The sequence below is a fragment of the Mus pahari genome, chromosome 1 (genome assembly GCF_900095145.1).
Source record: "Mus pahari chromosome 1, PAHARI_EIJ_v1.1, whole genome shotgun sequence".
Classification (NCBI taxonomy): domain Eukaryota; kingdom Metazoa; phylum Chordata; class Mammalia; order Rodentia; family Muridae; genus Mus; species Mus pahari.
In genome coordinates this window covers 72,969,486-72,980,604 of record NC_034590.1, presented here as the reverse complement: position 1 = coordinate 72,980,604, position 11,119 = coordinate 72,969,486, and the positions used below count along the sequence as shown (strand labels likewise).

General features: G+C 39.8%; 1 protein-coding gene across 3 annotated transcripts in view; it reads left to right on the top strand.

Moving 5' to 3' along the window:
- Nup98 (nucleoporin 98) overlaps positions 1–11,119 on the top strand; it is a 92,056-nt gene that overhangs the window by 65,666 nt on the left and 15,271 nt on the right. For all 3 annotated transcript variants that reach the window (XM_021221888.1, XM_029534880.1, XM_021221889.2), the window contains exons 21-23: positions 5,649–5,831; positions 6,417–6,570; positions 10,030–10,459. In XM_021221888.1, coding sequence (XP_021077547.1) covers positions 5,649–5,831; positions 6,417–6,570; positions 10,030–10,459 — 767 coding nt within the window. The remainder of the gene's footprint in view (positions 1–5,648; positions 5,832–6,416; positions 6,571–10,029; positions 10,460–11,119) is intronic.

Here is an 11,119-nt window from a genome sequence, read left to right as displayed (position 1 = left end):
AATCCAGTGAGCAGGGTACTGAGTGGTTTAAAGAAGTTGATAGACCGTGAGCAGAGTGAGAGGGAAGCTCTGTTTATGTGCGTTATGAAGACTTTGCTCACGTTAGACAGGGCTCCTGGCACCCCTTCCTATTCCCTGGTGACATCTGAAGGAGCTAGAAACCACCCGTGGCTATTACTATTGTTAGTTACTAAGATCCTATACTTTACTAGCATAGGGAAACTACCTGAACTGTCGGAATGAAGAACAGACTGTACATTCTTTTCATTCTTGAGTCGAAGAATCATACTGTCACATTTTTCTTGGAGAAACTGATTTCCATAAAGTGTTTCTGAAGTCTGGAGGTTCCACCCCCGGACCCCCCCACAGTAGATGGCAACCTACCTCAGACTATAATGAAAAAGAAAATTAGAAAAGATGGAAGGTTGTTTCTTGAGCTGTTTAGGAAAATTTATATTTTACTTTAAGGGTCACATTTATACAATACTGCTTTTGCTCCTAAAAAAGCAAGTATGACTATGAAACAAAAAAATTTTTTTGTATAATCTTCTGTAACTTCTAGGTGAGAGAAAACAGGCAAATTAAGGCTACTGTGGAAAGTTTTTTCCTGTGATTTTATTAGTTTCAAGCTTCTGGTTTTGGTTCCAGTATCTAGCTGATTGCTGCAATAGCTTGACTTTAAAATAAATCATATATGAATGCTCTAACTGTATGTACATCTCTATACCAGAAGAGGGCGTCAGATCACATAGGTAGTTGGGAAGCCACCATGTGGTTGTTGGGAATTGAAATGAGGACCCCTGGAAAAGCAGCTAGTACATGTAACTGCTGAGCTCTCTCTCCAGCCCCAAAAGCTTGATTTCTTGTGTTTGTGTTTGTGTGTGTGTGTGTGTGTGTGTGTGTGTGTGTGAGAGAGAGAGAGAGAGAGAGACACAGAGACAGAGACAGAGACAGAGACAGGCAGGGTTTCTCTGTGTAGCCCTGGTTGTCCTGGAACTCACTCTGTAGACCAGGCTGGCCTCAAATCAACCATCATGTGAGTCCCATGGATCTTCCGTGGGATTCTGACATACTTAATCTAATAATTCTCCCCAGCTGATGGAGATGTATGGGCAAGTTTTGAAACTTGAACAGCTTGAAACCTTTGACACACAGGTAGACATAGATGTAGCTTTTACCTCAACCTTGTAATTGAAATGAACCTGAATTCAGTAACAGTAAATCAAGATAACTTGCTCAGAAACCTCATGTTCAAAGAAATGTAAAACAAAAGGATTTAAGATTTTTTCATATGTATATTAAGTCCATATTTATACATGTGTACCCATTGCATTCCTGGTGACTATTTAAGATAGAAGAAAGTATCAGATCCCCGGAACTTGTGTTGTACATGGTTGTGAGCCACCATGTGAGTACTAGAAACCAAACCTGTGACAGGGTTTCTCTGTACAGCTCTGGCTGTCCTGGAACTCACTTGGTAGACCAGGCTAGCCTCGAACTCAGAAATCCGCCTGCCTCTGCCTCCCGAGTGCTGGGATTAAAGGCCTGTGCCACCAGGCCCGGCGAGCAGCAAGTGCTCTTAACCTCTGAACCATCTCCAATTTTAAAAGTTGTTGGTTGGTTGGTTGGTTGGTTGGTTTTCTTCTTCAGGAAAAAGGGTATCAGGGTTTAGGGGATAAGATATGTATATGATGTTACTTGAAATAAAAGGATACTGTTCTAAACTGATCCAGTTATTAACACAGCTTTTTCCAGAAAATATCTTTCATTCCCACAGATGTCTCTGGAGTTCTGGTTTTTCCCACTCTCGCTCAGTCTACAGCATTTTATTTTTCTGGCTTCTGAAGACTGGTCTGCAAAGATTACTTGAAAAATATATTTTGAGTAGTTTATTGAAATTTCTTAGGTATACTTTAATGAAATTTGTGCACAAGGATTCCAGGAACTTTGCCAGTTTCTCGGCTTTATTGTATTTTCCTCACTCCTTGTCCATTTACTGGGTAATGTTATCCAGCTTTAATGACTGTGTAAAGGTGCAACATAGAAAATGCTGTCTTGGGGCTGGTGAGATGGCTCAGCAGGTAAGAGCACCGCCTGCTCTTCCAAAGGTCTCGAGTTCAAATCCCAACAACCATGTGGTGGCTCACAACCATCCATAACAAGATCTGATGCCCTCTTCTGGAGTGTCTGAAGACAGCTACAGTGTACTTACATATAATAATTAAATAAATCTTTAAAAAAAAAGAAAAGAAAAGAAAAGAAAAAAGAAAATGCTGTCTTTAGCACTCTTCTAAATGTCTGTCCTGTGCACCTTTGTCTAACCTGGTCCCTTGCCTGTGTGCTGTGGTAAGGATTCCTTGGTAAGCCTAGGAACGTGATAGTAAGGGTAGTAAGTTGGTGCCGTTCTTCTTCCTTCCCTCCTTACCTACCTGTCCTTAGTCCATATCTTTTTATGGTCAGCTGCTTTTTCTGCTTCTTGCCAGATGCTGCATTTGGTATAAAGCACAAAGCACTTGTTCACTGAATTAGTTGATGCTCTTCTTACTAGATAAAGAGAACAGAAAACAATAATTCCTGTTTTCAAGCCTTAACTGCCTAGTAAACCAAATGTATGTAGGAAATGATAATACATTTTGATACATGATGTTAAATAGAAGAAGCAGTTTTGAGGAAGTGAAAACTGTCTTGCTGATAGAATGGGGAATATCAACATTTGCTGAAAGGAGCTCTGCTGAGAGTGTAGCTCAGCTGAGCAGGTACTTAGCATACACAAGGCTTTTGGCTCCGTCTCCAGTAGCACATAATAAAAAATAAATCTGCCGGGTGTGGTGGCGCACGCCTTTAATCCCAGCACTTGGGAGGCAGAAGCAGGCAGATTTCTGAGTTCAAGGCCAGCCTGGTCTACAGAGTAAGTTCCAGGACAGCCAGGGCTACGCAGAGAAACCCTGTCTCAGGGGAAAAAAAAAATTGGTTCCTCAAGCCTTTAATCCTAGCACCTGGTACACAGGTGAGTAGATCTCTGTGAGTTTGAGGTCAGTCTGATCTTCATAGTGAGTTTCAGGGCTACAGAGTGAGACCCTGTCTGAAAAAGTACATATTTAAACATACTAGGGAACTTAGGAGAAAATTTCCTGTACTTATAGCATGGGAGCATCAAACTAGGATCTCCTTGCTAGGCCCCTTTACCACCAAGTTCCTATCCCCAGGATTTTAAAGCATAAAAGTAGTCTAATCTAACTTCACCTTAAAAACTTGGGGCGGGGGGGGCAATGGTTAACTGTCAAACCCATCTGTGCCTTGAAAATTCAGGAATACGCTGTGCCACTGAACTTGGGACCTAAACCCAATGTTGCCTTGGGAACATTATCTAACTTTATTTGAGCAGTTTTGGGACAATGTCTACAACATAAGAGATAAAACACCGGGCTGGTGAGATGGCTCAGTGGGTAAGAGAACCCGACTGCTCTCCCGAAGGTCCGGAGTTCAAATCCCAGCAACCACATGGTGGCTCATAACCATCCGTAACAAGATCTGACGCCCTCTTCTGGAGTGTCTGAAGACAGCTACAGTGTACTTACATATAATAAATAAATAAATCTTAAAAAAATAAAATAAACAAGTCTTTAAAAAAAAAGAGAGAGAGAGATAAAACACCCTTGTACCATAGCTGCTCAGTTTTTTCCTAGATGTTCATAGGGTCACCTATTCTTTCAGAAAGGCTATTTGTTAAAGGAATGCAGGATAGCCGTAGTAAATGTCCAGTTAAAGAAGAAATTGAAAAGTTTGTCTGATAGTGGCTATTTTTGTTCAAAGAGATGATAAAAACTTAGTAACTAATGCCACAGCACTTAAGAGGCTTAGACATAGATGTTTTGCTTGTATCTTTGTCTGTGTACTTTGTGTATGCATTACCCTCAAAGGCCAAAGAGGGCATTGGATTCCTTGGGGGCTTGAGTTACAGACCAGTGGGAGCCACCATGTGGGTGCTGGGAATCAAACCTGAGTCCTCTGTAAGTTCATCCCGTGTCCTAACCACTGAGCTATATCTCACAGTCCCTGCAAAACTCTCTAAGTGACATTGAAACCCTGTCTTTAAAACAAGGAAAATAGCTTATATCACAGCATCTATTTAAAATATAGAATAAAATAAAGCACTCATGGAAAATCAGCCAGACATTGTTCAGGGATGAGTTATGTGATGTAAATTATAGCTTGTTGGAAGAAATGATTAATACTACCTTTTGTCTTGAAAATGTTTTATGAATTGTCTCAGTTACTTATTCACACTTTACTAGGTTCTGTGTGTGTTTAGGATATAACATAACAAATTTGTATTAAACTATTTATAGTGTACTTCCATTTTATAAACATGTTACCATAAACTCCCATGTGTTTGTACAAGTACATATGTATGGGTATGTGTAGAGACTGGGGGTTGATAACTGTTCTCTTCCTCTGTCACTCTCCACCTTATATTATTGAGAAAGGATTTTTTCACTGAACTTGCACTTATCAGTTAGCTAGTCTTGCTGGCCAGCAAGCCCAGAGAGGCCTTTGCTTGTGCCCCACAATGCCTGACTTCTTTCATGGGTACTCTAGATCTAAATTTATCTCCTTGCACCATTCTTACTGAGCCATCTCCTTAAACCATCTCTTTGTAACTATTATTTCTTTAAAATTGCTTTATAAATATAGATGTAACGTTGATTCTTTAAAACAAGATTATTTCCAAATTGGAATTGCCCATAATACTGCTGCTTATTTACTCTTTTAGGGAAATTAAATGTGAACATTTCTCACATCTCATCATACACAGCACAGCTGACTCTAGTCACCCAAAAGATTAAATTCCAGAACCAAAACTATTAGCTAGAAACTTATTTATACCCCAACTGTAGTGGCGTATACCTTTAATCTTAGCACTTGGGAGGCAGAGCCAGGCAGATCTCTCAGTTCCAGGACAGCCAGTCCTCCTCAGAGAAACTATCACAAAAATAAACAAAAACAACAGCAAAAAACTGTCAAGTTTGGGGTTGGAGAGACCCAGATTCAGATCCCAACATTTATGTGGTGGCTCACATCCATCTAGAACTCCAGCCCTGAGGAATCTAAGCCTATCCTCTAACTTCTTCTAATACCGGACACACATAGTGCATATACATACATGCAAGCAAAACAAACACCTAACTAAATGGAATTATTTGTGTACTAAGAATGTAATTTGGGGGCTGGTGAGATGGCTCAGTGGGTAAGAGCACCCAACTGCTCTTCCGAAGGGAAGTATCTATCTAACATCTTAATAATGGTGCCTTTTTTCTCTTCCCAATTACTTCCAACCACAAGTCACTGGGAAGTCGGGGAGACCCTGTGTAAACCAGGAAATTATGGTTGCTAACAAAGAGAAGTAAGGAATTTTTGTCGCTGAAGATTACTGTGGGCATTGACTCAGATACTCAACTCTGGCTCATGATAATTCCAAAAGGATGGTCTGAGAACCATTTTGTTAAACCCTCTATAACATATCTGCTCTCATCTCTTAGAAAATGCAGAATATATTTCTTTATCATATTCTGAGTAAAGTTAATCTGATCTACCATTACTCTGTTTAGCTTATTTGAATGTTGCTTCTCTGTTTTTGCTGTCTGCAGAGCCAGAGCCCAGAAGTGGAACAATTAGGCAGGGTTGTGGAACTGGACAGCGACATGGTAGATATCACCCAGGAACCAGTTCCAGATTCTGTGTTAGAAGAGAGTGTGCCCGAGGATCAGGAGCCCGTGTCTGCTTCAACACATATTGCATCTTCACTGGGAATTAATCCACATGTTTTACAGGTGACATTCTGGCCAATCCTTACTATGACAAAAAAAAAAACTAACATTTAATCCCCTATGTCACATCACTTCTCTTGAGTATTCATGTAAAATTGTTGAGACCTCACTATGAAGGAAAAGGAAGCAGGCTTCATATTCCTATTCAGTAAGGAAACTTTATATTGATAGTGAGAAAGTGGTCTCTGTTTACAAGATCTGATTTCTCAGCAACTATTGTAACTTTACTACCCTGACTTTACATAAGCCATTTAACAACTACTACTTCTCTTAAATTTTTCTGCTTTATAGAGTAATTTTGAGGTTTCAAGCATAGAAATTTTAGAGTCATGGTAAATAGATGTTTAATTTCTCTCCTCCATCCACTTGCTTCAGCCCTTTTGTTTAGCCTTTGGCTTGTTTGACTTTAAAATCATTTACTGAATGAGGGACATACAGGATAGTAGTGTGTTGCTTACAAAAGTGTTATACTTGTTCTAGGCACAGGCTTTAAAAGAAACTAATTTTTGGTTCGTATAGAATGCATTTTTCTTTCAGTGGTCTTTCAGTTATGGAAAATACTCATTCTGTAGATACTGCCTGTTTTAGATCATGAAAGCATCATTGCTTGTGGATGAAGAAGATGTAGATGCGATGGATCAACGCTTTGGTCACATCCCTTCCAAAGGAGAGACTGTTCAGGAAATCTGTTCTCCTAGACTCCCCATTTCAGCCTCCCACTCATCAAAATCCCGCTCCATAGGTACAGTATAAATGTGCTGGTTTCAAGGACACTCTGTAGCTAGATTCTACTTTTCATGTTTCTTCTAAGCAGAACCCCTAAACTATGTAGAACAATAGGCATATTTTTTTTAATACATACCATACTCTTCCTTCCATCTAAGGCAGGGAGTTTGCTGTGGATTACCCAGAACACAGCAAGACCCGGGGAGCTTGGCTCAACAGCTAAGAACACTTGTTCTTGCAGAGGACCCCAGTTCTTAGAAACCACATGGTAGCTAATAACCCTCTGTTCTCCAATTTCAAGGGATCTGACACCCTCTTCTGGCCTCCCTGGCTACCAGGCACACACTCTTAAGCACTCATGCATACACATTAAATAATGTCTTTTTTAAAAAAAAATGGGTCGGTGAATTGGCGTAGCTGGTAAAAAGTGCTTGCCGTCAAGCCTGAGGACCTGAGCTTGATCACTAAAACCCGTATAGTGGAAGGAGAGAAATTACTTCCTGAAATTGTCCACTGACCTCCATGTGTGCACGCACGCACGCACAAACACATACACACATTTTAAAACAGGAAAACTAAAAGTGCTGACGTGGCAGGTTTTTAAGCATCATAAGAACCTCTTTATTGGGAAACCACTTGTGCTCGTTGATACTTAGATTCCACAAGTTAGCCATGTTCCTTTTATTTAGTCCTTACATTGTCTTACTACTTCTATTGATAGCAAACTTCAAGTATCTGCTTTTCCCTAAACCTTTGAAAATCCCTGTGGGGTAATAATCACACTAGATTTTAAAACTTTTCCTTTTCCTACTAGGGTTGCAGATGATACTTTATAGAGTACTTACTGGCTGGAGAGAGGATGGCTCAGCAGTTAAGAATATTGACTGCTTTCCATTGAGTCTGGGTTCAATTCTCAACACCATCTGTGACTCCATCCCTGACACACAGTGCCCTCTTCTGGCCTCCTCAGATATTGCATACACATGGTGCACAGTCATGCAGGCAGAAACACACAATTTTTTTTTCTTGAAAAATCTCAAAAATCAAAAGATTATGGCAGCCAGGCGTGGTGGTGCACGCCTTTAATCCCCGTACTTGGGAGGCAGAGGCAGGCGGATTTCTGAGTTCAAGGCCAGCCTGGTCTACAGAGTAAGTTCCAGGACAGCCAGGGCTACACAGAGAAACTCTGTCTCGGAAAAAAAAGATTATGGCATATTGATATCAGTGAGAATTTTGGGCAGTTGTAAAAGAACTACCACCAGAAAATTTCTGAGAAGATAAATAGGGGCCAGCAAGAAAGCTCAGCATGTAAAGATGCAAGTTTGATTCCTAGGACCCACATTGTAGACAAAGTAAACCAACTCCCTAAAGTTGTCCTCTTACCTTTCCTTACGTTCATACACAGATACACGTTAAAAACCAAAATAAATAATTGAAGGGTATGGTAGCTCACACAATCTCTGTCCTATTGAGTTCAGTCTGAGATTTATAGCAAAATACTATCTCTAAAACATATTAGATATTTGCACTCACAGTAAACTTGACTTTTAATAGAAGCCTGCACTCTGGGGTATTTCTTTTCATCTCAGCTCTTGGAGACCTAGGGAAGGAGGATTTAGAGTTCAGGATGAGCATGGCATCTTAGCAAGACTTCATCTCAAAGAGATTTTTTTTTTTTTTATGTTGTATTTCTGTGTCACTTGTGTGCCTGGTGCCTACAGACTGGGGTGCAAGTCTGATTACCTGGAATTGGAATTACAGACGTTGTGAGCAACTACATGTTTGATGGGAATTAAACTCGGGTAATCTGGAAGAGCAGTATATGGTCTTAACCTATGAGCCATCTCTCTATCCCAAGGGAAAAATACTTTATCTTGTTAAAGCATCCCTTAATAACATTTCCTCAGACCTAGCACTGAACATTATAATGTCAGAACTTCAGTTTTGATCTGTATGGGATTTTTTTTGTGGTTTTATTTTGTTGGTCTGTTGGTTTGTTTGTTTTGGGTTTTCTGTTGTTGGGTTTTTCAAGACAGGGTTTCTCTGTGTAGCCCTGACCTGGCTGTCCTGGAACTCAGTGTGTAGATCAGGCTGGCCCCAAACTCCCCGCCTGCCTCTGCCTCCAGAGTGCTGAGATAAAGACATGTGCCACCATGGCCGAGCTGTTTTTGTATTCTAGTTATACATAAGGCTGTGCAAATACAAACAGGTACATACAGTGCCTACAGAGGTCAGAAAAGAGTATCAAATTTCTTGAAAGTAAAGTTATGGCTGGTTGTGTGCACTGGGTACCCAACTCAGATCCTCTGGAATGCTTTTAACTGCTGAGCCTCCTTCTCTAGCCATTATAAAGTCCCTTTAGCATAGTCTCCATCCCTTCTTAGCACTTACTTTACTCTTTCCTGGTTCTTGGTCCCCAGACAATTTTTCTTCTACTTTCATGTCATTAGTACATAAATAATATTAGAAAATATATAATATCCAAGATCATAAATAAGAGAAAACATGCAACATTTGTATTTCTGGGACTGATCTAATTCACTGTGTATTATTGTCTCCAGTTGCATCCATCATTTTTAAAATAGTTTTATTGCATATACGTTTTCAGTTAGGATATGACCCTTAACAGCAGTTTTACCCAGGCACATCACCCAGTCTCGCCACTTGATAGCACTGTGGACTTAGAAAGACCCCTTCTCTAAGCCCAGTTACCTCAGTTTTAAAATGTGAGTGGTAGTAATAAGGCTTCCTGTTCAATGTTACTGAAAAGGAAAGTGTACACATAATTGTCTTTAATATTGTTATTAACATAATCCTCAAGGATTCTTGCTTTTGTTTTTCCTTTATAAAAATCATTAAAACTCTTGCTTTGATTTCATATCTGAAAGGGTAATTATTTATCATGGACTGGAGAGATGGCTCAGGGGTAGAGAACTCATTCTACTCTTGAAGAAGGCACAAGTTTGATTCCCAGCATCCTTATCAGGCAGTTTAAAACCACCTGTAACTCCTGGTTCAGGAGAATTGAACACCTGGCATCCACAGACATTTACAGTCCTGTTGATATACCCACAAACATACATATAATTTAAAATCTTTTTAAGAAAATACTGTGGCATACTCCTTTAATCCCAGCACTCAGGAGGCAGAGTTCAAGGCCCACCTGGTCTACATAGTGACTTACAAGACAGCCAGGCTATACAGAGAAATCTTATCTGGAAAAACAACAACAAAGATAAATATTGTAGCCAGATGTGGTGCACATCTTTGATCCTAGCACTCAGGAGGAAGAATCAGGTGGGTCTTTGAGGCTATCCTGGTCTTCATACGTTCTAAGACTTAGGCTACATAGTGACCTTGTCTCCAAGAAAAGTTATTATTGTAAAATCTGTCTGGATATCTTCATCCTTAGTGATTTTTCTTGTTAATGAAGAAAGAAACTGTGTTGTTTATCATCTTTTCCTCTTTGTTTCAGTTGGTGGGTTGCTGCAATCAAAATTTGCAAGTGGAACTTTTCTTTCACCAAGTGCCTCCATGCAAGAATGTCGCACTCCCAGGACATCATCTCTCAAGAACATCCCATCCACGTCCCCCTGGTCTGTCCCTCTGCCCCTGGCCACTGTGTTCACAGTGCCCAGCCCAGCCCCTGAGGTTCAGCTAAAAACAGTGGGGATACGAAGGCAACCAGGCCTAGTCCCTCTTGAAAAATCCATTACATATGGCAAGGGGAAGCTCTTGATGGACATGGCCCTATTCATGGGACGTTCATTTCGGGTTGGTTGGGGTCCCAACTGGACTCTTGCTAATAGTGGAGAACAACTGCATGGCTCCCATGAACTGGAAAATCATCAGGTTGCTGATTCTATGGAATATGGATTCCTGCCCAATCCAGTAGCTGTTAAATCGTGAGTTATGTTTATTGATGCTTTGGGGGAATGTCCACATTGTAGTTGGGGCTGTTGTGTTATCAAGAAACCCAAGGTCAGCACCCTGCTTTTTGATCTCTATATATAAATTTTTAACCCAAGTATAAGTATTTCATATATGTTGTGTACATATTATCATATATGTTCCTATGTAGTCCCTACAATTAAGTCCTCTGGTAATTACCATACAAAATGTATTGCATTTACACCAAATATGTACAGTTTTCTTATGTATTTTTTTATAGTCCTAATAAGTTTGTATATATTTACTATGGATTAAATGAATATGATTACTTTATTAATTTTTTTAATTTATTTTGGAAAAATAAAGATCATCAGTTTCATGAACATCTCAGGAAAATCCATTCTAAATTTACTAATTGACTCTAGATATGGTATTGTATTATTTTGGAGATTATTAATATCAGTTTTAAAAATTGTATCAAGTTCAGACTGACTTCATGTTCACCTAAATTTGTAACCTATCTGGGCATGGTGGTACATACGTATAATCTCAGCACTAGAGACAGGCAGAAGAGTTCACAAGTTGGAGGCCAATCTAAGTTTATGTTTTTGTTTGTTTGTTTGTTTTTGGATTTTTGAGACAGAGTTTCTCTGTATAGCCCTGGCTGTCCTGGA